General features: G+C 40.3%; 1 protein-coding gene across 1 annotated transcript in view; it reads right to left on the bottom strand.

The window, feature by feature from the left end:
* GPR158 (G protein-coupled receptor 158) overlaps nucleotides 1-26,850 on the bottom strand; it is a 182,146-nt gene that overhangs the window by 25,300 nt on the left and 129,996 nt on the right. Inside the window, exon 6 of the mRNA XM_058832540.1 lies at nucleotides 23,697-23,806. Within this exon, the coding sequence (XP_058688523.1) occupies nucleotides 23,697-23,806 (110 nt within the window). The remainder of the gene's footprint in view (nucleotides 1-23,696; nucleotides 23,807-26,850) is intronic.

Raw genomic sequence — 26,850 nt, forward strand, 5'->3', positions numbered from 1 at the left:
TTTATAGTGATTTGCTATTGTGGGAAATTAATTCAATACAAATGTATAATGTGTGGCTAGAATAACAAGCTGTGAAGATGTATTTTACCTCAGTGCCTGGTAAAATCTGCCTCTAGTAAGCAAAGAGACTTGTGTCATGACTTAATGCTAACCTACTCCGCACAGTAGTTTCCTAGATTAGTTTTAATGCTACACACATAAAGGTAATCCTACAGTCCTTGAATGAAAGTTCCCTTTCTGGATAAACACTGACATAATTTTCAGGATTTTGAGCAGACTGAGGAAGGTGGGAGGGAAATCACACGCAGTTCAAGGAAAGGCTCTGGGTATTGGGAGGCAACAGAACAACAATAGATTTCCCACTGCAATCAGAACCACTCACTCATTCACTCCCATGTGAGCAGCATTGGACTAACATTTTCTTGCATATTTAATAACATGGAAAATGTCTAAAAATATTACTTGCTTTGATGAAAATTTATTCATTTGAAGTAGCTTTTGTCTGCCAATCTGTAGGTAAGCCTGGAGTGAGCAAATGTTATTTCTTTAAATGTAGCCAAGGATTCTGATATTTTTCATGCTATACATAGGTTTTGTTTTCTCCTTTCACCTGCAAGTCTAAATTCCCACCTGAGAAAAGCTCAATTTCCTGGTGGATTATAGAACAAAAAGCTTTCTCTGCCTGCGGCCAGTTCCAAGAACTGCAGCTGGAGTCTTCTGACAGACCAGCTGAGCTTTGCTTTTCCCCAGTGCCTCCTTGCTCCCCAGCTCACTGCCCTGCTGCCTGCATCTGTTTCAGCTGCCTCCCAGCTCTTTTGCAGGAGATACTGGAGCTTCTGCCTCTGTGTGTGTGTGTGTGTGTGTGTGTTGTTTTTTGAAGTGCTTTTGCTTATATCACCATATCATCCAGGTAGGTCTCATCAGAAATGGCCACTCCTCAACAGGATTTGCCTATCCTGAATGTGTGCTGATGGATGTATTAAGCACTGGGGAGCTGAGAGGTAAGAAGGCTCAACAAGGGGACTTTTCATGTCACGTAACTAGGTTTCAGTGATGCAGACCAAGTCTCCTTATTTATTAAATCCTCATCTGCTTTGTGCTAATTATCTCTTATAATAAACCACTTACTGCACTAATACCCCCACGAATCCTGCTGAGATTAGCAGAACGACAGAGTGCCAGTGAAACGTCTGACACTCTGCTGTCAAACTCTGACGAGGCAGAGCTGCTGTGGAGCACGCTGTAAACCATTAAATAAAAATCCCAGACAATTAGCAGTGGCATATCACAGATTGGTTAGGTTTGGAAGGGACCTTAGAAATTATCTCATTCCACCCTGGTGACATGGGCAGGGACACCTTCCACTAGACCACGTTGCTCAAAGCCCCATCCAACCTGGCCTTGAACACTTTAATGTCTCCTCTTTGTCAGCTACTTGGGCTTAAGGTTACCTCACACAGAGCTCACGACCACAGAACCTGATGCTTGAAGTTCTGAAAAACCCAAGTCCTTGGGATAGGCACAAAGCCATCTCTTTCCAAGTCTGCTACTGAATGGTTAACACAGCCATTTCAATATTTTCCTCCTGACAGATATGTTTAAATAACTACATCCCTCACTCAGTGAAAAATGAGGTCAGCTCCTCAGACAATTTTCTCCATAAGCACACCAATCATGTTGAAGTCTTTCCTTCATTAAAATTTGTGGTGATTTTGTGACAAAAACTTTACTTCACAGATCCTCAAGACTCCTGCTGCTAGTAGTTTGTCTAAAGATTCTAAATCCTTCAGCCTATATAAGATCAGGCTAAGTTAATTATTTACTTCTTAAAATTCATCAGGTTGTTATTATCTTTTTTGCAAATCCAAAGCCATTGAGTTCTTTAGCCTTATAAAAGACTTTCAGAACAGGCAGTACAAAAGATCTCAAGGTCAATATTTATCAGGAAGCTTACACTGTGAAAACAGATGCAAGAACTGCCTCCTGGTAATCTTTTCCTACAACAGGCAAGAACATTTTTAAGGCTTTCATTCCAAAATTTACTTCACAGACTACTGTGGAGTTGAATGTACAAAAGGCAACTCCCCTCGTAAACCTGGCTCACAATGTTCCATTTAACAAAGGCTGATGAGTAAAACCAGCTGGGATGAAAAGTTCCCCTCCTTGTTAGTGCTGCTCTATCTAACAATGCTCCTCTACTGCTGAAAACATTCACAGACAATTTCAACAACCTTTTCAATTTTCAAAGGCATTTTCTAGCATCATCAGTAGGGTAGCTGGGCAAAACCTCATGCCAAAGCTCATAGTTTTGTTCTTAACATAGTCATACTACAAACACAGAAAGTCTTGAAGTGGATAAAGTCCAAATCCAAACCAAAGTAAATTTGAGAGTGGCTATTTATATTGACAGATATAGTCAGATCGTGGTGTTAATAACACCAAGGATGGGTTTAGTTCCCCTCATGGGACTTGATGATCCTCATGGGTCCCTTCCAGCTCAGAATATTCTGCCATTCTGTGTTTTTCTGTCCTTTCTTCTCCTTCTAAAGTTCCCTGGCAACTTCTGATTGGAGAATAAGCCCCACTTAAAAGAAACAGTGCCTTTTCAGCATTTTTAATGTGGGCAGAAAACCAAAATACCTCACTCCTTTTAAGCTAAAGATGGCAAATATTCTGGTCCATTTGCACAGTGTGAAAAGTCACTGCTTTAATAAAGACATAGCAAATAACTGCAGCTGTACTATGTTTTTCACCATTTCTATAAATGTATTAGAATAATTTATTCAGGTACTATATAAGAAGAATCTAAGGCTTTTCACTGGATCGAAAAATAGTGAATAAAAATTTAGTGGATTTGAGTGAATTATAAGTCACTCTGCAGTCATTTATTGTGAGGATTGAACTATATATCCATAGCATATTTACAGATCACTATACTTTGTTTTTTGAGAACTGCACTGAACAGTAGTTGGCAGCTGAAGGAAAACAACCATAATTTCACAGATAAATTATTTGTTTTCATGTTCACAGATAGACACTGCATTGTTTTACCCTTTGTATCCCACTTCGCTAGTGGTTAATGTGATACTGTCACTGTTAGTTTGGGTGTGCTACATTGTAGATTTGAACAAAATAAAAAGTTTTCACTAAAGATATCTCATCCTTTACTTATTTTTAGTTCTAATTACACAGCAAGTTTCTACACCAAAGCAGAATGAAATGAAATGTATTGCTATGTGATCTCTTTTGTCTTACTAGCTGTTTTAACAAAATTAAAACTATTCAACAGTGTTCTTCTAATAATATCATACAACTGTGCTACTGAATTTTCTAGAGCAGCATCTGAGATCCTGCAGCTTGCAGGGCAGATGTAGCTCTTCATTTCAGTGAAGTGGCTGACACCCCTGACACCCCTGGGACCCCACTAATGCACTTTGCATGGTCTCCACAGCCCCAGCAAGGAGGAGCTTCCCAACCCTGCCCTAAAGGAACAAATACATTGATTTACAAGAGCTAACCACAGAGTCTGGGTTTGGATTTGTATCACAGAAGCTTCAGTGACCTAATGATTTTTTTTTAAATATTCCACTTGCAAGAGATGAAAAGCAGGAAAATTGATTTCTCCTTGGAAGTCAAATTGTGTTTGCTTTATAAAGTTTCTCATGATGATGAGATTTTCTTGTGGATCTTCAAACGCCATGTGACATCTGGCATTATCTATATTTGTAAGACATTAAAGATACAGTTTTTTAAGAAACAATGGGGTCAGTAGACTTCTGTGATGGAAGTGCTATTTCTCTTTTGATCTACAGACTGCTGAGCAAGCTCAGATCTGGGAGACAGCAGCAGGTAACATTAGGAGACCTGGAGCAGATGCAGGAATCTGGAAACAAAATTTCCAAGAAACAGAGAAGATCGTGGAGAATTTGATGTAACTTTAAAATTAATGAAGCTGGATCAAATCAAGACCACCCTGCAAGAACATGGCACACGAATCAAGAATTAGGCACAAACACTGCTACCTCTGGTCTGATGCATCTCATTGTTTTCAGGTTTTCCATCAAAAACATAAGTCACCTGATTGACCCCTCCATCAGATTTTCTGAGTTCTCTCTTTGTCTTTTCAGAGAAGGATCCTGCAGGAGCAGCTCCACACAGTGTAAAGGTGTCACTGACTGTGTGTCCAGCTGCCTTTCCAGAGGAGTATGCATCTCAAGAGAAGTATTTTTCAAAATAAACTGGTTTAAGTATACTACATTAAAAAACAGTAAAAAGGAGACTAGGAAAAGAACAGTATCTGTGGAGCAGATATTGACTAAAGCCCAATACACAAAATCTTTTGGCATTAAACTGTCTCCTCACAGATTTACTTGCAAGCACTTACTTCCTTTTCTGCTGTGCAATGATGTTCTTACATACTACTTTAAAATGGCAATTCATTATTAAAGATGCAGGAAGCAAACATCAGCAGTGGAAGGGACAGAAGCCCATCCTGTCTTTATATACTGCAACAAGCCACCATTTTTATGCCCTTATGTCTTTCAGAGTGTGTTCTTGTCCATTTTCCTTCTGTCAGAGTGTTTTAGTGCTGGAAGTTGCTGTCAACTGGCTAAATTTCTTCCATTTTGAACGACCAGAAGCATGTGAACCTTTACATAACCAAATGAAGCCATCTAAATGTTCACTTTTTTAACACAATATCCTCCTAATCTTATAATTTCATTGATAATCATAAATATATATTTCTTTTGAACCATGAGGACAGAGGAGGAGGACACACTGAAAGGTCCAGTCTTTGACAAGTTGTGCTTCTACTTACATACTTTCATTGCCATGCCAGACAATTAAACAACTCAGATGTAGCAGAAAAAACCTGTCTTGACTATTTTTCTTCCTTTAGGTTTGAGAAAGAGTAATAACCACACCCACTGGATACAATCCTTCCCTTGATCCACAATGCAGACTGCCATACTTAGCAGAGTTCAGAAGAGGTGCTAGACTGCCAACACCCTTACTATATGATGCTAAGTTGACAGGAGTTAATGAAATGTGGTACAGAAAGACACGTAACTGCATTATTTAGTTACAATATTTGTTGCTAGTTTTGTGCCCATTTTAATAAAACAAATGTTTACCAATTTACAATGTGATTGACAGGCAGCAGTGTTTTGTATCAATTCCACTGCAGAAGAAGCTCTTTATCAGCATTGTGTTCTCCTTCCACTTCTGGAATAAATATTAACTTTATCTCATGGTTGTGCTTGCAGGTATCATGGCTAAGGTCTTCATGTGTATTGCAAAGGAAAGTTTATCCTTCAGCTTGCCTGCAAAAGATAAGATTCAAACCACTTTTATAACAGATAAAATCAGGAACATCTCCACCTGTCACAAGATATAGCAGTGGCAACACCAATAGAAATTGAAGCCATAAACAATGTTAACTTCATTGAATAAAATTTCCATGTTATAAAATATTGTTATTATTAAAATATTCTTCTGTAAATGTGCACCTGGAGTAGCTTACACCAAATGGAGTGAAAATGCTGGCAAGGGTATAAAAGCTCATCAGGCATCTGGGGAGTTATTACATCTCTGGTTGATTAACTCACAGAACAGCCAAGGTTGGAAGAGAGAAATTGAGAAATTCTCTGATACAACCCTGATCCAAGCCAGATAATGACAGCAGGTTAGGAGGACCTTGTACAGTTGGGGTGTGAGTTATTAGACTGTGTCAAGCATCTCCTACGGGGGGGAATCAAGAGGCCAACTGCTGGGGACACATGAGCAGTGACCCTCTGTAGAACAGAAAGTCTAACATGAAGTTAAATAGAAAAGGTTTCCACAGAAGCTTCATTGCAAGTTCCAGGCTCTCAGGAGATGTTTAACATGAAGGAACAACATAATATAAAAATATGCCTCTAATCTATCAATATAGGGGTACAGATATGGCTATTAGAGGTTGCAGTACTACTACAGACCCCCCTTTGCTTTGCTAGTGATCTTATTTTACACTCTCCACTCTCAAAAGCAACAACGACAAAGCTTCCAAGCCTTCATTACTTCAAACTCCTGTCTTTTCTTCTAAATATAGAAGATGCAGAGGACAAGCAGACATTAGTTCATAACCAAGCTGAGAGTCAGCTGAATTCCCTGACAAATTTCCCAACTTACTTGTTTTCTTCGCTAATAAATTTAGAAAAAAAAAATCAACAGTAAAGGTAAGCGGACCAAAATAGAATTTTTAAGGCACTTTAGTATGTCAAACACCTCTCCTGATGGAAGAACAAGGGCCTGCACAAGAAAATGAACATCAATGTACAAAATAGTTTCTCAGCTAAAGAAGAAAACAAATTCTGGTCAGAACAAAGTCAAATAAAGAAGAAAGAGAAGAATGCACTTCTTCAGTTCATAATACCATAGTAACAATACAAATAACAAGAAAATCGAGGGGTCAAAAAGCCCCAGTTGTATAAAACTGACTCCTAATAAAATGTATCCCTCTGGATTCCTGTGCTCTGATTAGCTTCAGCTTGACTTGTGCAAGCAGCAGAGTACACAGCAGTATGAAAGAACCCCCTGTTTTGGCATATAAAATATAACACAGTTAAAAGAAATTTAAAGACTAGTAGTCTGGAATCATTGCATACTGTCAGCAATATCTGATGAAAATGAACTCTTTGATAAGCTTCCATGATCTATTGCCAGGTAAATGCTCAATCAACTATGTTTACTCTAAGCATGTGTGGCAATCAGAAAAAAAATGCTAATTAGGTTTATCATGAGTACTTCTGAGGAAGCTACAGTTTCTTGGAAACTGGTTTCTGAATGTCTGTCTGAATTTAAATTTTATGAAAATAATTAAAGTTTCATATCTTGATAATTACCTGCTGGGCAAGAACAATCCCATGCAGCAGCACATTCTGGGGGCCGACTGGCTGGAAAGGAGCTTTGCAGAGGATGACTTGGGGATACTGGTGGACATCAAACTGACCATGAGCCAGCAGTGTACCCCTGTGGTAAGGAAAGCCACCAGCCCTCTGGACCATACCTGGCAGAGCATGTTCAGCAAGATGCAGGGGGAGATGCTGTGCTTTCCTCACCGCTGGTGGGACCAGCTCCAGGCTCCCCAGTACAAGAGGGACATGGACATCATGGAGACAAGCCCTGTGAAGGGCCACAAAGATGGCTGAAGGACTTGATGGCTTTAAGGGGAGAAGCTGAGGGCTGGGACTGTTCAGCTTGGAGAAGAGAAGGCTCAGGGAGAAACTTACCAATGTATCTAAATATCTCATAGGAGAGAGTAAAGATGATTGAGCCAGACTCTTCTGCGTGGTGCCTTATGACCACATAAGAGGCAATGGGCACAAACTGAAATCCTGGAAAACCCATGTAAACATAAGAAAAAACTTGGAGAAATTCAGAGCCTGATTGTACATGGCTCAGAGCATTCTGATGCAGCTGAGCCTGCTTTGAGCAGGTGAGTTGGACTCTATGATCTCCAGGAGCCCTTCCCAACCTCAGCTTTTCTGTGACTCTGTAATCTGTGTGCAGTTGATATACAGATGTATAGATGGAAGAAACTAAATTTTCTTGGTATGCTTTCTGTAACAAGCTTTTTAATCAGACCTTAAATCTTAAGATTTAATATGCCTTAGAACTGTATCAGTATTAAAAGCTCAGTTAGCAGTAGAAGCTCTTTTGTATAACTTGTTCTATGATCTTGTTCTGAGCTTTGACTGAAAATTCTACAAGGCATCACAAATTATGCTCTCAGGGGCCCACTAAAGTACACATTTCCACTTTTATTTTTCAAATTTATTACTATACAGTACTGTCACTCATTCTAATGAGGGCAATGCAATTACTCAGACTCCTCTGCATGTTTATATACATCACTGCAACATACAACTTCAATAAATAAATGTAATGTTCTATTTGTCATACTGAAATAAAACACTCAAGTTTAAAAAGCCAACTGCAAGAAATACTAGCTCTCATCTTCTGTGTTTTGCCTCACAGAGGAAGAAATAGCATTGTCTGATGTGTTGAGTTCCACAAACTGTTGTTTTGTTTTCAGCATAAAATAATGAAAGAAATTATAATTTAAATTTCAGTCAAAGGTTCAGTTGTCAAAAAAACCAAGAATAATGTTTCTACTTAATAAGACACAGGAGAGCTAATCTAAATGCCACAATTTTTAGGACAAAAGAGCAAGAGTTGATTGCTATGAGATGGATAAAACACTCCTGTATTCTCACTGAAATCAAATGTAAAAGACATAAAAAATACAGACACAGGCAGTCTACCCACACAGAGCAGTGAGACCCTATTGCCAAAAACATGGACTGAAGAGAATGGGAGTAAAATGCAATAAGCTTGAGGCTCCATAATATCTGCAAAGATAAACTTAAGGGCAGAGTTCCATCTTCCATTTGTGGTCACATGCACATTAGAAATGTTGATAGCCATGCTGGTTTTTTAGAGAGTAGTTGTTTAAAAAGAAATATTGCAATTAGAGAGACATCAAGGAGTGCTAAGAAATGCAGTGGCAAAGACCTTGCTTCACAACAAATAACCCAAGGAAGAAAACATGGGGAAAAAGGGGGAATTAATAAGACTCCTTTTTAATTAATAGCCAGACATTGACTCAAATTCAGACTTGGTGACATCCATGCAACAAGAGTTAATTACACAAGAAAGAGATTTGGACTCTTGAATATAAGCCATCTTGATGTGGTGTTTCATGTAGCATGAAGATGAAAATAAAATAAGTCTGACTGAGCATGGAGACAAAAAGGAACGGAAGACACACTTTGTTTTCACTGAAAATAGTCCTGATACATAATTTGGCTTCTGTATTCCATCTGATAAGTCTTGCAAATGACATGGATGCCTCTGACTTTTCATGCTCATGGTGCATGATGACAGACCTGAGGCTGTCCAGGGCAGGCGTGCTGCCAGCTCTTCATACATCCGAGCCTGCTAGGGCTGCATCCAGGCTGCAAGCCCAGGAAACAGCTAAGCTTCAATGCTCACTGCATTCTGAGAAGACAGCTACAAAACCTGTCTCGCTGTTTTTGATTTCCAGTATTGTCCTGGGTTGATTATGATGTTAAATTGTATCCCCATTCGTCCACCTAACCCAGAGAAAGGTTTTATATTCTTAAAATTCCATCTGAGACTAAAAGTGAGTGGAAAAGAAGCACCGAGTCTGTTATCAGAGACTGTACTTGCTCCCCCCCGCATCGGGAGTTTTGACTACAGCACAGACAGACAACAAGACACAGATCGCCTTGGCTTTCCAACTAGCCGGAGCAGAGAGGTCTTCCTGGACTGTTTTCTTTCCCTTTTTCTGAAACGAATCGAACCTGCTTTGGACTGGGGACTCGGGGGAGCACCGGGAGCTTGCACCCGTGGACTACCGGGAGCCCAGCCTGGGCAGCGGCATTTTCCAGTGTCAGAGGGACTGATAACAGAGCGAACACCCACAGGAAAGAGACCCTCTGAAGTTTGTCATCTCTTCTAAAGGGCGAGAGGTTTTGTAACTTGATATCATTCATTTTTGTGCTGGGTGGTGCTGTGCCTGTGAAATAAACAGGTTTTTTCCACTTCTCTCAGAGAAATCTCTTCCCGAACCGGTTGGGGGGTGGGGGAAAAGGGCCACGTGGGTTTGCTTCCCGGGGGGAGCCCCACTGGAGGTTTTCTCCTAAATTTGCCCTAAACCAGGACAAGTATCTTTCAGGATACTCAATTTTGCTGTTCTTGACAGCCTTGTGTTTGTTCCAGAAACTGATGAACCCACCCAGGAAACCCTCCTGGGATTTGGGATAAATACTATTGTTTGTGTTTGCAGAATGACCTTTGCCAGTGGCTTTACTACTAGAAGTCACTATGCTTCTAGTAAAAAAGTGCAGAAAACAACTACAAAGTTCACTGACTTTATTTATAAATTTTATCTTTTTTCTTACAAAAAAGCCTCACAGCTGAAGTCTCAAGGGCTTTGGGTTGGGTTTTTTGTTTAGTTTTGCTCAGAAGGCCTGTGCACTCTGGCTGGACTGCAGATGTCACAGGCAGGACATGCTGGCTGCTCTGTGACTGTCCAAGAAGGTATTAGTCAGCTGAGGGGATCTGCATCTTTAGGAAGGTGTGGCAGAGAGCTATTGCAGCTGTGGCTGTGCCCCTCCTGCCACACAACACTGCATTGTGCCCAGTGGGTAAGGCAGACTTTGGCTCAGCGTGATTTCTGAACGCTACAGAAGGAAAACAAATAAAACACAGACAACTCTCAGTTCTCTGTGGCCAATCCACCTTTCCCAGCTCAAGCAGCAGGTTAAGTGCTTCATGATGCCTGGAGTTAAACCCAGGGAAGATGTGCCTGTGGAACCAGGAGCACTGAGGCATGGACAGCAGGCACAGACACTGGCAGTGAGCTATGGAACTGCTGCACTGACATCTCAAAGTGCAGGGTGTCCTTCATAGGAGTGGTATTGCAAACAGACAGCCCAAAGAAGGAGGGAACAAGAGAGTTTGCAACCTACCTGTGAGAAAGAATCGGTCTTGTCATTTTAAGGTGGAGAAACTGAGCAATAGACCTGGTTGTGGCTGACATCCAATTAAAAAAAAACCTCAGAAAGGAATTACTGGGATCCCAGAATTAGCCCTTCAAACAGCCACTAGAATTTGTCCAGCAATTAAATTACCCAAATAGAACTTGGGATCAGAAGACCTGTGGGGCAAAAAAGCATGTGAAAAAATCTACAATAAACACTGTAATGCACCTCATGGTGCTAGACAAGACATCTATACTCTTCAAACACTGGTCATAGAGTTTCAAGAAAAAGATGCCTTACCTAAGGCTATGCCTGTTTGAAGAAAGACTGAAGAGTGACACAATCCTGCTTGATGTTACACTCTGCACAGGACTAAACTAGCAATGCTGCTGGGCTCCACAGGAGTGATGAATGAACCAATGAAGTACCATAAGATTAAGCTTAAGGTGATCTTGGGCTCACAAGTCAAAATGGCAGCTGAAATAATGTTTAGTGCTCAAAGTAAATGCACTGATGTAAAATAAGTGCAGTTTCAGAGATAGTTAGTGATCAAACATCCTGTAAGCTGGCAAGTTATCTATACATATAGATAAACAGATAATTGAAAATTACTCAGTTTATAGCTTTTACCAACAAAAACAGGTATGAATTAACAGGATAATAGCATCCTCATTCTTGGTCTTGCTCAGCTTTGGAGAAGCAAGGAACAAACAAGAGAGGAGCACCCTGACAGAACACAGCACATTCATAAGAGCCCAAATGACCTATAGTTTTATGGTGATTTATGCTGCCTGCCACAGGGCAACAGCTTAAATGCAGAGTCACTTGGTGCTCTGACAAACAAGTAAGGAAGTAGGTAATTCTGGTTCTTCAGAAGCTAAAAGACAGCTAAAGATGCAACCCTGCCTCTGTAAGGCTAAATACAAATATGAATTTGAAAGAAATACTTGGGTGCCCTAACCAGAAAAAGCCTGGAGGACATGGACTAGGTCAATGCTAAGGCAACTGTGCAATACTCTCATCTTCAAGAGACATTATGGGTATGGCACAGAAATGCTGCATTAGCAAAGAAGCACACCAGTATCAGGACTGGAAGCACCATCCCTATGTTAGTGAGATGCACACCTCAGCTATTTGTTAAGAACTAGATTTTTTTCTTCAGCTTGGCCTCACAATGTGCAAAGGGAGGTTTAGATTGAATATTAGGAAAAATTTCTCCCTGGTAAGGATTGTCAGGCATTGAAACAGGCTGCCCAGGGAAGTGGTTGAGTCACTAGCCCTGGAGGTATTTAAAAGATGTGTAAGTGTGGCACACAGGAACATAGTTTAGTAGTGAGTCTGTCAGTGCTAAGGTCATAGTTTGTCTCAATGATCTTAAAGGTATTTTTCAACCAAAATGATTCTATGATTCTGTGTTTGGCACCCTGCTGCAGGTTTCTAAGGCGTTTAGGCATCCACATGATGTTGTATCTTGTGGGAAAAAAATCAAGTAATATTTTGGGTATTCCTCTCCCATGCTTCTATGCATGGCACATACATTCTCCTTTGGGCAAGACACTTTATCTTTGGCATATTAAATTTTTCAGCCAGAAACACAAAAGCCATTTGTTAGCACAAAAAACATTCAGGAAGAACTCCAGTGCAGTTATAATAGTTCTGGTCCTTAGAATGAGGACAGTTCAAGATCCTGAGAATATCTGATGAGACTTAAGAGTTCTGAGCAAAGATAAACAAATACCAGAATGCCACATGAGAGAAACAGCAAGCACAGAAACAAAGTTCAAAGATGAGTATAAATAACCAGTGGGCATCATCATGTTTGCCACCCAAATTAAAAAGAGCATGAAAACACACAGAATGGTCAACATGGATTTTGTGCCCTGCTCACGTCTGTGGTCCTGATGGTGCAGCTGTGCACACATGAGTGCAAATCCCAATAAAGAATGCAAAAAACAGTAGGAGTTTGTTGATTTGGCTTCCAGACCTGAGGCAACATCTTAGGAAGCAAACAAACTGAGCACCAGCCAGTATTTCTGAGGATACACACTGACAAAATTTCATTACAAGAGACTGAGCCAGAGACAAAACTGAACATTACGTAGTGTATGTTCTTGCAAACCCCTATATTTTCATACAGTCATACATGGTAAACCAGTCAATGTCTCTTTTTCCTGCATACAACAGTGTCCTGGTTTACCAATCAACACAAATTTGCTCCTCACATGCCAATGGTAGCTGACACCCACCAGAAGCCATCCATTGCTACTTTAACATAAGTTTGACAATTATGCCCTACAAGGATCCCAGAGCAACACACAGGCCATTTTCTCAGCTAGCAAAATATGATCTGCAAATTAAACAGAAACTTAGACTTGAGATTTGGTCATTGCAGCTACATTCTCCAAAGCATTTGAAAAAGTGCAGAGGAACAAAGTCCAGAGCTGGATTATGTTAATCCGATTTAAAAGAAAAAAAAGCCTGTCCAGTCTAAGATAGAAGGCAGACTTATTGCTGAGGCAAGATCCTGCATAAAGCAATTAAGGCTTTTACTAAAGGATGGCTGGGACAGTGTAATTCCAGCTCTTTTATCAGTTTCAAGCCTCTGAGCACTATATGAAGTTTTGTTCAAAGCCAACATGAGAGGGATTTCTGAAGTTCTAGAGAAATATCTCAGGGATGTATGATGGTCATTTACAAACTGAAGGAAACCACAGGGGAGCTAGAAAACACATGGTTTAAGAAAAATAATTTTAAATATTAAGTTTTAATACATAACTTCACAAAAGAGTAGCATGAAAAAAGTTGTAAAAGCTTGTCACATGCAAAAACTAGAAAAGCAAGTCAAGGAGAAGAACAGATGATCTGCAAAAATGTGTTCAAAAGTTTGATTTCAACATCTGGAACTAAACAGTTCACAGATTTTTAGCCTTCAGTAAGTTTCAGTAAGACAGGGGTGCCATACATCCTTATACATATCAACTTTCTTGTTACTAGCCCAGGTAAAATTGCCCCAGTACCTTTTGACACTCCTCTTTGTTTAGAGGCCATTAATTTATGTAGTTTGAACTGATGTATGATTTCAGACGTGTAATGTCTATTTGCATTACTCCCAAGTGAACAGCAGAAAATAATAGCAAAGAAATGATGGAAAATATCTATGACAAAGACCCTGATCCATATACACAACAAGGCAGAACTAGTGAATCCCTGTTTGCCAATGCCTGCCATTTTTTAGAACAGAATGATGAAAACAAGAATGCATGCAGTGAGGACTGATAGCAGTCAGAGAGGTTTAATGGTCGTATAAAAAGACAGGCCAGGAGGAACAAAAAGCTTAGTAAGATTTGTGATCACAAGAATGGCTGCCACTTCTCAACAACTGTGTGCAAGCCAGTGCTTGAGGCACAGCCTGCCAAGAGCAGGGGCCTCCCCACCAGCAGCCCTGCACTCCCCTAGGCACACTTGTGAGGAACAAGTGGCATCTCCCCAAAAGCCCAGCAAGGGGGAGAAGGATTTTTTTGCTCAAGAAGATCTCAGAAGAAGAGCAGACGTTGCTGTAGCAGAGGCCAAGAGCAGAACATGGCTCCACTAGGACAGCTGTGCTGCCCTGAGCAGCCAGAGAATAGCACTGCTGATGGCTGGGAAGAGACTCAGACCCTGAGTAATGGAGCTCAGCATTAGAACTCCCAGCTAACTCAATTCACACATTGGAAATAGGCACTCAAATTTTTTTCACTGATTATTAACAGCTAGGATTTTTAGATTTGCCAGAAATAGAGGCTTCAGCTTGAACCATAAATGTGTAAATGCAAGTATGAACAAAGGCTCACAGTGTGCACACGAAGGAGGTAGGGCTCAAGAATATCCAAAACTTGTCCTTTGCTGTAATATTCTAGAGCAAAAAAAGTTTTAATTTTTAATACAATTTTTTTTGGAAGTGAATATTAAGTGAAAATGTTACAGATTAGTTCTAAAATAAATAGCTTCATAATTACAACTGAATTAATACTGAAACTTTCTACAGGACCTTTTGTGTATGCATTCCCAAGCTTCAAGCAGTCAAGTCAGCATTATCTTGGTCTTTCCAAGCTCAGATCATGGATCCAATATATTGCATATAAAATTCCTAGAGCATCTCATGCCTCTTTCAGAAAAGCATCTGTGAGGATAACTCACCAATTAGCAGAGAAAGGAAAAAGCCAAATGAGCTGTGTATGTTACAGCAGAGCAACACAGCATTTTATGTCACCTGTGGTTGGTTACTACTGATCTGATACTCAATTCTTCAAGATCATAATGGCAATTTTTTGCCTTCATAGAAGTCCAGAAAAGAGCAACTAATATTTTTATGTGAGTTTATTTGGTCCAGGGACTGGTTTTCTCTGTACTTAGGATCTACATTAGAGTAAGTGATCAGGAATAATGAATGCCAAAGCAGCTGGTACGCTTCAACAAACAGCACCACTATATGTCATTTCAGTCTATGAATATGCTTAATATCTTAATAGATCTATACTAGAAAGAATGGTTAAATAGAATTTTTATTTCATGTTTGTAAAATAAAGGCCATGTATTGGACTAACCACTAAACTACAAAGCTTGATCAGTTGTATAACACAGCCCATTACATTTCTCTACTGAAACTCCTGCCATTTGTAGTAGTACTTAAGTACAGAATCTTCCAAGACAGGAATCAGTCTTGAACTGGAAGCAGCACAAAAAATTTCTCATTGCTCCTCCAATCTATTTGGATTTTTCAATAGCTAAGCACCCTTCTGAGAAAAATGTATGCCAGATTGCTCATTTGAATTTCTCTGTCTCTGGCTTCTAGCTACCCAGTCTTATTAAACTGTAGTCCAATAGATTTAGGAGTCTTTTGTGACTACTTTTCCTCTCCCTGTTTGTTCATACATCACAGAAGAAGTCATCTCTCAATCTTCTTGTGGATCAAAAAACCAGATTAGCTTCCACAGTATCAAGCATTTTCCCAGCTCTCAAATATTTTCTGAACCACAACCACCTATTGTATATCTCCTTTAAAAACTCATCTCAAGAATAGGACATACTGCATTTATTTATATGAGTTTCGAAGATGTTGCCTCCTGTTGTAAAATCAATTCCCTACAGATTAACCTCCCATTCTCCATAACTTTTTGTCTTTAAATAGTGCCTAGTTATAATTTATTTGCCTTTTGGCTGCATTCATATGCATCTGTTTGACAAAGACAACAACAGGGACACGGACATGGCAGAGATGTTTAATGCTTTCATTGCCTCTGTCTGCAACACAGATCATGGGCTAAGAAGGTCCCAGTGCCCTGAGCTGGAGAACTGTGGCTGTAAGAATAAACTTCTACAGGATCTGCTGTTCCAGCTGGATCCTTCTAAGTCTATGAGGCCTGATGGGATTCATCCAAGAACACTCAACGAGCTGGATGATTCACTGCAAGGCATCTTGTAATGCTTTTTGAATAGTCTTGGGAATCTGGGGAGGTCCCAGCTGATTGGAAGATGGGTAATGTTGTCCCAATGTCCCAAAAAGGATGATCATCTGAAAGTACAGGCCTTTTAATATCTCCTCAGTGACTGGTAGAATTCAGGAGAAGATTATTCTGGGAGTTATTGAAAGACGCCTGAAGGACAACACAGTCATGGGTCACGAGGCCATCGTGGCTTCATGAGCGGAAAATCCTGCTTTTCAAACTTAATTTCCTTTTATGACAAGGTAACTCACCTAGTTGATCAAGGAAAGCCAGTTGATATAAACATTCCGGACTTCAGCAAAGCTTTTGATACTGTCTGTCACAGTATCCTTCTGCACAAGATGTCCAGCTCACAGTTGGGTAAACACACCATGTGATGGGTGAGCAGCTGGCTCATGGGTCTGAGACTGAGAGGAGACCTCATTGCAGTTGCAACTTCCCCATGAGGGGAAGAGGAGGGGCAGGTACTGATCTTCTCTGTGTTGACCAGTGATAGGACCCAAGAAAATGGCCTGAGTTTGTGTCAGGGAAGTTAAGGCTGGATATTAGGAAAACATCCTTCACACAGAGGGTGGTTGGGCACTGGAACAGGCTCCCCTGACCCCTGTGGTCATGGCACCAAGCCTAAATGCAAAAAGTGTCTGGACATTTATTCAGGCTAATGGTGGGATTCCTGGTGCTGTCATGGGCAGGGCAGGAGCTGGGCTTTGATGAGTCTTGTGGATCCCTTCCAAATCAAGATACTCTATGATTCTATTACAGAACACTTTTCATTACTAGACTTTCTGAAACAGAATTTACTATTTTGCCAAGCTTCATTACCCACAAATTTTGTGAGTAATCATTTAGTTCTTGGTTGTTCATTGCAACTGAAAATGTTAAATAGTATCAGGCTTACTCCTCATCCTTCACAGTAGCCCACCAGAAGCCTCCTCTCCAGTCATGACTCTTCACTGACAATCAGGGTATGTGATCTGCAAATCTCTGCTGCCACTGTGACCAGCCCGTCTGTGAGTCACATACTTCACTCCCCCATCACACTCCTCCACAAATAGCTGTAACTCAAGTATTGCACTGTAATGCCTGGTTTCTCTTTTATACCATAATCCCACCCAGGAGAGACACCTTGTTCCACTGACCAATTCCATCCTTCCCACATAATGAGAAAAACCAGTCTGTAGAGCTGTTATTACTGGCACTGCAAATGCATGCACAAATGCACACCTACCTGGAAGGTATTTCCTCACAGCACAGAGTTTTGCTACCTGAGGGAGGTCCTGGACTTGGATGTCCTTGGAAAGGATAGGTTCCAGTTCCAGCTCTGGAGCCCTTCTGCTAGCATGTTAACCTGATGTGCAAAACCAGCCCTTTCTCACAATATCTGCCAGGGTGCTCTTGCATGCTACCAAAAGATATCTGAGAGGTCTTGTGATACCTGTGGACCATTATAAAGTGCCTTCCAACCCACTGCTGTTTATTTTGTAATCATGATAACAATGTAATTGAATATTAAAACACCAGATAATTGCTTTATCTTCTCTTTTAACTTTCCTAGCCAAACTCAGTCTGCTATGATAAAGCAGAATGTTTGCTACATTAAGGTGATTAAAACACCAGCCCATGGAACTTTACAGCTGTATCTACAACAATTTATATAAATTAAATATTAGTAGGAATATGGATGAGAATATTTTCCAGGATCCCAGTGCCTTATTAATCTTAAATACATTATATACTGCTGACTTTTTTGCTCTAAGATAATGTTATTAGTCCCACTTCTACATGGTGCTCCATCAAGACTAATTCTGCACTGTTTTTTAACAGCTTTGCTACATTTTGCTAGTTTATAGATAAGAAAGTAGATATTTTATTCAGAAATATGAAGTGGAACCATTATACTGTCTAGTTAAGGCTAGTTACTGCTTGAGAACGGCAGAGAGATGAAAGAGCTAAATAGGATTTTAATAATGTAGGTTCTATTGCGAAAAAAGCCACAGTGCAACAGAATGTGACTCATTTAATCTAGAAGAACTGCAACAATAAGAATTGCATTTTGAATGTGCACCAGCAAGAATGCTATATGGGGTTTACTGTCTAAAGCCCTGTTTTGTTGTATACCATAAAAATAAGTAAACAAAGTAGAAAATGTTTATGGCAGACATGAGGCATGAATTATACCAATGAAATTAATTAGGTTAAGACACGCTAACAAGAAAACAGATTTTTCCATGGCTGGTCTAATTAGTGAAACTTCATTCCTTATGAACTCCTACTGTATGTGCAGACACTTTTTCAGCAAGCCCAGCTTCTTCCCTCCCTAAAATGCATCCCCCAGCCTTTCACTCTGTACCCAGCCCCTAAAGTCCTCATTTCTCTGCCACTTTCTCCAGCAGCCAGGCCTGAGACACAGTGTGGGAGCCACCAGCACAGTGTGGGAGCCACCAGCACAGTGTGGGAACCACCAGCACAGTGTGCCCACTGACCACCCAGGGCAGACCAGGCAAAGAAGGACCTTCTGGTGCTGCAGGTTTCAGCCTTTGCTCTGTGGGGGCATTCATAAGGTCTGTTTTCTGCCCCAAAACTGTTTTTCACAAAGCTTTGTAGTTCATACAATCTCAGGTGCTAAAATATGCCACTTCTAGGGAAGAGACAGACAAATGGTTGGAATAGTTATAGAAAGCCCCTACAGTGTAAAAATCTCTACAGCTTGACCAAACCACTCCTTTTCCTGTATTCCAAGCAGACTGAAATCCCATCAGTCAAGTTAAAGCAGTAAAAACCAAAACAATTCAACAAGGCAGTATCAGACTAGCACTCTGGACACTACATTTCTGCAGCAGTAACATCTGCCTTGGAAACAATTTTTCCTCCTTTTGTTTCATGTGAGATAACAATGACTACAGAAATCACTATGGAACACATCCAGCGGCAAAATCCAACAGTGAACACATCTGTCTAAAGGCATTTCACTCTCACCTTCCACAAAAAAAACGGATAATTCAAGAGGAAGTAAACCCTCTACTTTTTTTGAGTGCTCAACCAACATAACCACGAGGGCCTGACTCAATTAAAAAAAAACAGGGTGGCTCACCACTGCAGCCCATGCTCATCTCACTTTGCTTGCCAATTTAAGCTGAATTACACAGTAACCACTTCTCTGAGACAAAACTCTGGGCAGTGCTTCATCACTAGTGTCCCATTTCATGGAACCACTGGGTAGTGGTGGATTGGCACCATGGAACCATCACCTACTGTTCCTATGACCTCTGAAATATTGGCCATGCGATAATCCAGCTGTACAGGTTCCAACTGCCAAGGTACTTTCTGCCCCTTTCTGCACCACATTGCCACCAGACACTTTTACATAAGATCATCTGTATCCTCTTTCCCAGCCCTAGCTGACCTGAGGGAGGTCATATATGCCATGTGTTGTGGTTAGGAATGGTATTCCCAAATTCAGATTTCCCACTGTAAAACCCCAGGCCACATGCCACTTGCTGACTTCCCCCCACCTCCCCCTGTAGCAAGATGAAGGGAAGAACTGAAAGCACAAAAAAGTAAAGATCACAGGATAAGAACAATTTAGCAAAGCAGCAATGAAATAAGAAAAGAAACAGTAACAAAGAATAATACTAAAACCAGAGTATACAAGTTCAGCAAGTGATTCACACATGCGTGGTCCCCATGTGCCACCCACCCTCAACCCTGGGTCCCCCCTGAACCCTGAACATGGTGTGAGACATCTCCAATAACCCAGGGGTTCTGCCTGTGTCCCTCCTGGCTGATGCTAACTTTAACCCTGTCCTGGCTGGAACAGGACACCATTTCTCACCACTGATACTTCAAGAAGCAAACTGACATCTTCTTTGGGTTCTCTGCTAGTATGAGTCTCCTCTTTAGTAAAATACTGAACCACAACCCAGAGAACCACAGAATCTTTGAATTGTTTATGGTGGAAAAGACCCTTAAGATTATTAAGTCCAACCATAAATCTAACACTGCCAAATGAGCCACTAATTCATGTCCCCCACTAAAACATGCCTCTAGACACCTACACACTATCCACACTGCTTTTCTCCTCCTTTCTTTACCACCTCCAAAACCTGTAGGAAGGTCCACTACTTGCTCCAACTGTACCAGATGGCAAAACACAGCAATATAATCTTAGCACAGCATTTAGATGAAATGCAGAATTGCATCATAGTGTTAACATATTTTTCTCCCACTAACACTCCCATCCCACCATCACTGCTTCCAAAAAAGTGTGGATTATGTCAATGTCATGTTTCTCATACCTGAAACCTTCCCCACACCTTCTCATTCTCCTCACTTTCCCACTCTCCTGTTTCTCTCTTAAGAAATGGAGATTCACAAACTAGAGACCCCATTCCTGTTTCCTTTTCCTAAAATATCTGAAAACTATCCTATGGATACACACACAACTGCATACATTTGTCTGTATGTATGCTACTTTGTTTCATTCTTATGCTTTAGTCCAGAATGAAGGATCCTGAATTAATCCTGACATGAAGGTGACAGAAGCTCACACAATATTAAAAATAATGAGATAACCTGTTCATAAAATACAGGGCTTGAAAAAAGGACACAGAGTCTTCAGTTACAGAGATATAGTGAAAGGTGCAACATCAGCATCTCCTTTAAACCCAAAAAGTTAAATTTGAAACATCATTACTTCTTGAGATAATTATTTTGCAAAATTCATTGTTAAGGAAAGTATTGTATTTTATGTTCATAGCTCTTCAGCTAGATTTCTTAAATTAAGCTCATTTCCATGCCCCTATCCTTCCACCCCCATAAACATCAGCTCGTTATTTTAAAAATGCACAGTGAATAAGAAAGAGGCAATTAAGGATGAGGCACTGTAGAAATTGACTGTGACAGGTGTTCAAAGAATGAATCAGTATATGATTTCCCTGTTCTTGTGCTCTTCCTTAAGCATCTGCTTTTGACTTTTTTTCTGATTTCCCCTTGATGTTTGACCCTAACAAAACCTCTGAAACCTCTTTAGGAAGCAAGGAGCTACAGGAAATTTAAAAAAACTACAACAACCTCAGGTGTTTCCAGTGACTCCTACCTGGCTTTGGTTAACCTTCTAGTGCTACTCAATACACCTCATTTGTTGAGAACTATAGCATTAGATTTTCTTGTTATCATTAACCTTTACACAATACTGGTTTTCCCATTTAACTCAGAAAAATCACAAGTTCCTTGATGGCAATTGGTTCTTCCCCCAGGAAGGACACAGCCTAGCTACAGGAGAGAGCAAATGCTTGTCAGGAGTATTTGTGATGTCTGCAGTAAGCCATTCCTCAGCCTTGTAAGACCTGTGGATTGAATTAATCTGCCAAAATTTTCTACTAAATTTCTATTAACATCACATTGTTCCTAACAGCATAATTGCTGTGAATGTGTATAATAAAATACATATCTAACTTCGCTCAGTCTTTTGCAAGGCACACTCTGGGACTAAGATATTCAGTACCAAAAAAATATCACAAATGTAGGAAAGGAATTATCAGGATATCTGGTTGGAAAACAAAAGATAGATTCCTACAGAAAATAATTCTAGATTAACATACTAAATAGGTTTCTTCCCTCTTTGCATTACACAAAGAAATACAGAATTATTCAGAAGACCAGCCACTGCTCACAGCAGGGTTAATAGTGAATCCAGACCAGGTTGCCCAGGGCTTTATCCAGCTGGGTCTTGAAAACCTCCAAGTAGGGAAATTCATAATCTCATGAGCAACCAGCTCCACTGCTTAATCACCCTGACACGGAAAATGCTTTCCTCATATAACATTGACCCCAATATTCATTCATATTGTATAAAGTTGAAATCTTCAACTTCAATCTAGTTCAATTTGTCAATGTTTTTTGTTCTTCCACTATACACTGCTGTCAAGAACACAGCTTCACCTCCCTGTAGGTGTTGGATAGCTCATGTTAGGTCCCTCCAATGCTATATTTTCTTCATGCTATCTCAACCTCTCTTTGCAGGACCAGTGCTCTAAGCCCTGACCATTTCAATGGCCTTCCATTGAACTCAGATGAGTTCACTGACATCTGGGCACATCATTGCAGATATGGTCTGAATAAAGGAGAGAATAATCACTTCCCTCAGCCTTCAGGCCACTGTCCCAGTGATATAGTCCAGTCCGCTGCTATCCTTCAATGCTTTGTGATGATCAAGGATGAGGATGGAGTGCATTCTTGGTTTCTTATTCAATTTTGTCTTGTTTGCTGACCCTGTCAGCACAGGTGCCAAATAACATCAAACAGCTGAATGAGCAAAGCAGAAGACTTTCTGCAGTTTTGCAGCCTATCCTCACCTAATATGAATGGAAGATCAACAGTCCTGTCAGGATAGCTGCTTCCTCACATCATGTACAACCACATAAAGAACCTGTTAGGATAGCAGAACTGCAGTGACTACATGAGCCACTCACAGTCTTAGGCTTTTTATCTGTCTGAGCTATGGATAACAAAGCATCCAAGCAAAGTCACCAGCTCCCTCTCTTCTCTACTGCTCTTCTTGTTTTACTTTTTTTGCATCAGAAATTGTTCATCCTAGAAAACACTAGAGGTGTGGGATTTTCTTGGTCAATTTCAATGCAAAGATGTGGCCAGACACAGCATTTTACAATTATAGTTTACTAGCCTAAGTGTACACTTGTAGCCAGGGACACAAATTAAAAGGAGCTGCAAGAAGGAGCTCAGTTTTAATGGGAAAACAGGGGTTTCCACCTAAAATGTGACAAATCAATAATACATCATGAAACACAAGATATTTTCAGTTCTCATTCAGTTTATGAGCATAATATCAAACCTTCTCTATCTAACATGCCAACACAGTAATGAAACTAAGATAAAAAGATGAGTGAGCATACTTCATCCAATATGTTCAAGTATCAATATACTGCTTATCTCTTTGTCGAATAAAAATACTTACAGAATATATCAGTAATTTCTTTCATTAAAGTTTAAAGAGGGAAAAATATTAGGACTTATCCAGCATACACAGAAAAGTCCTTCAATTTCTTCACTTTAATTTTTAAGGGGACTCTAGAAGTGGGATTTGAAGTTGAGCCTCTAAATATTAAATCTCTGAGTCACATGTGAATGCACTGCCAACCCCATGGAACCCAGAATTTGCCTCCTATTTTTGCTGGCAGGCACTGATGCTTGTGAGTCTGCAGCTTGCCTGCTATGATTACCTGAAGAAAATAGCCCTTGACATAAAAGCCATAAGAAAACACAGTAAGTATATACACCTTTTGCTTTACCCACCATTGCTGTGTCTAAACACTTCAAAAGCATCTCTCTGCAAACACTTCACAGGGAAACTTTTGAACACTTCATGAATACTTCTGTATTTTGGATATTCAAGGAAAACACATTCACCTCCTGTGAAAAGGGGTTCTTGCACAATTTAACAGTTAATGTATATATATTTTTCATCAAATCCTGTCAGCATTCATAGCTCTCAATTCAGATTAGTAGCATATAATTTGAACAGGAAAATTGAGGAGAAATACACAGAAGAAATGGCACTTGTTTATGGTATTTGCAGCTCTTCCATCTAAGTACCCACACAGATTGCACATACTCCCACAGAGATGGAAATTAATATGTGAAATACCTGTGCAGCTTGAGTGTCACAGTTCCATAAACAGTAGCAAAGCCCAGAAGACGAACCCATCTTAGGAGAACACAGCGAAATATACTTGGCTCAAAATACAAAATGACAACCTATAGAACAGAAAGATAGAGAGAGCTTCAGTACTGCTTTCATGAGAAAGTAGTTCTTCATTCAAATGCAGAATAGTTTCAAAACAGGACAGCAGACACATTTCAGCTCATACTGCTGTATATTTAGATTTTCTAGTAAAGCGTTGGGATGATCAGATCAACCAGCTGGCACAGTTCTAGGCACCAACTCCTTTTTGAAGGGAGTTGGCAAAAGCCCTGTGACAGACTGTGAAGTGACAACACTTTTAAATGCAATTCCACTGACTTTTCTTAACTGAGTGAAAACATGTACCCAGAGAGGAGGATAGAACAGACAAGGACTTTTTCCCTGAGCTATTCAAGTAATATGCAGCTAGTTTAATTCTGGTTTGATAGGCCGTATTTACTAGGTTACACTTCAAAGTCACTCCCAATAAACCTAGCAAAATGATAGTTGCTCATTTTCTCTCTGTCAAACTAAAAATAATTTCATTAGCTTCTTTCTATCTAAAATAGGAAATATTTATGACACATTTAACTCTTTCTTCCCTGCATATTTCACCTAAGCTATATCAAATCTCCCCATGCATCAATCACCACCTTCTTAAGAAAAATAACCTTTTTGTTCACCTATGCATTTCTCTAATCCAAATAAAAAACGTCCTACCAGCCTTTTTCCCTGTCTACTAAGGACCACAAGGACACAAGGACAAAACTCCATAAGCACTAAAAGAAAGCTAATTTTGTACCTATAGTACATATAGAAGCATCACTATAAAGTGAAATACTACTCTTCTCTAAAAAAGGATTGCTCAGTAAACTCAGTCACAATTTGAATCAGGAGTCCACTTCTTCTCATTCCAGCAGACATTGTCCCTGGTGTCCTGAGGGTTGATCCCATATTCCTTCCCACTCATCTGGTCCCAAGGAGCCTGCTGTCCCAGGGATTTATTGGAAAACTGTCCCTACCCCACCTGTAGACCCTGCTTGGTCCAGCAAACCTAGATCCCATGCATTCAATGTGTCTGAACAGAACCTAGTAAAACAGCCCACTGCACCATAGTACAAATTAATTAGGTAATCCTGGTCTAGAGAAAGCAAGCACTGAAACATTTCAGGCCATCTGTCACAGCTTCATTTACAGTCAGTACATTCTGGCAGCAGCGGTAGTATTGTGCCTACTGGCTGCCACATATTATTTTCCTAAGTAAATGCTCTTCTATGTGGGAATTCAAGTTCAGGATATTGGCCAAAAGCCCAGGACTACATCCTTTGGGTGACATAGACTTCTTCAGAAGAGTGGGGGCAAAAATGGCAGATGTGGGCTGAGAGAGATGGAAGCTGCTGTGTTTCACTGGAATGCTTTTTTTATATAGCAGAATAAAACTATTTCTTTTAAAAATATGATTTGCTGAATCAAACTGTGCTGCAGAATTTAATCTGCTTTTTTTCCACTGTTACTAGACTGACATAGAATCACAATGTACTGAGTTGGAAGGGACCCACAGGGATCATCAAGTCCAACTACTGGCACTGCATAGGACACCCCAAGAGTGTGCCTGAGAGTACTGTCCCAATGCTTCTTGAACTCTGTCAGTCTCGTGCTGTGACCACTGCCCTGGGGAGCCTGTTCCAGTGCCCAACTTTGGGTGAAAAACTTTTTCCTGATTTGACATGCTTCAGTGTAGACATTTTCTGGGATTCTGACAAATTGTGCATGTAGGAAAGGCAGCAGCTTTTCTCCTTGGAAAATCAGCTGGAAAATCAAAATGCATCCAGATATGCATGAGCATGCTTGGGCAAACAGAGCATCCACAAAAGGTTTCTCAGAACATTCTGCTGAATGGCAGCAGTATCCTAACATACAGTTAAATACATCAGGACAGTTGCAGAGCCTGAGAAAAGTCTGTAGCAGTAACTTGTCTCCTGAGGTTTGCCAGGGGGTAGAAAACACCATGTTTCATCTTTTGACTCCTCCAAACAAGAAAAACTATGTCAAAAAAAGATTGGCATTCAGAGACTCTGAACATTTCAAAGTTGATTTGAAAGCAGAATTTTTCAGATAATTGAAATGGGAAGATCTGAAAACTCTCCAGGCATAGAATTTTCTGAACAAGGGCAACAGCTCTCTTTGCCATGCAATCTGACACAGCAATTTCATCTGCTGCTGCTTGTTGAAACATTAACTGCTTGTGTCTAGAAAATCTCATTGATTTGCATTGAATCATTTGTATGAGCAGCTGAGGCATTTGGCTAGATATCAGCCAAGAAACCACCACTTCAAACGCAGCCTGGTGTGAGCTGGCGTGACAGCTCACCGTGAAGGCTGCAGAGGCAAGGCTCTGCTGGAGAAAACTGTTCTCATTTTCCCCTTTGAAACAGACACATTTTAACTCCTCCTTCACCAGTGGTGAAGGATACTGCAGATGTAAGACTTCATCCAAGTCTGAGTCTCTTCTGGATCTTCCTGTGTTTATATGATGGAGAATTATAACCCTGCCTCCACAAGGGCCAGTGTCCATTTCTACCTATTCTTGCACATAATCTGTCATGGACCCAGGCTTTGAAGAGTCAGAATTGCTGTATGTACATGTTGCTTTCTTCTTAGGCATTGCAGAAGGCTATTCTAAGAATATGTCATTCCCATTCCCATCAGAGTTCACCAGGATGTTCAGGTGACTGCTCTCTCTAAGCTCTTGTCACAATTATGTCTCTTATAAGCACCATGAATTTTAGAGGCACAATTTTTAAATGGAACAATCTTTACTGCATTGGAGCCAAGGGGCTATAGAAACACATCCCTGGAAGATTTGCTCAACTTTTTAACCCAAGTGAAATATAGTTCTTGCAAAGAATCTGGTCAAAAGTATGACTGCTGCACTCCATTGCTCACTCTCCCTAACAAAACAAACAAACCAAACCAAACCAAACCAAACCAAACCAAACCAAACCAAACCAAACCAAACCAAACCAAACCAAACCAAACCAATCCCCTCCTAAAAAACAAGCCAAACAAAACAACAAAAAACTAAAACCCAAACAAAAAAAGAGGAACGTAACACAGA

Source organism: Poecile atricapillus, chromosome 2 (assembly GCF_030490865.1).
Source record: "Poecile atricapillus isolate bPoeAtr1 chromosome 2, bPoeAtr1.hap1, whole genome shotgun sequence".
Classification (NCBI taxonomy): Eukaryota; Metazoa; Chordata; class Aves; order Passeriformes; family Paridae; genus Poecile; species Poecile atricapillus.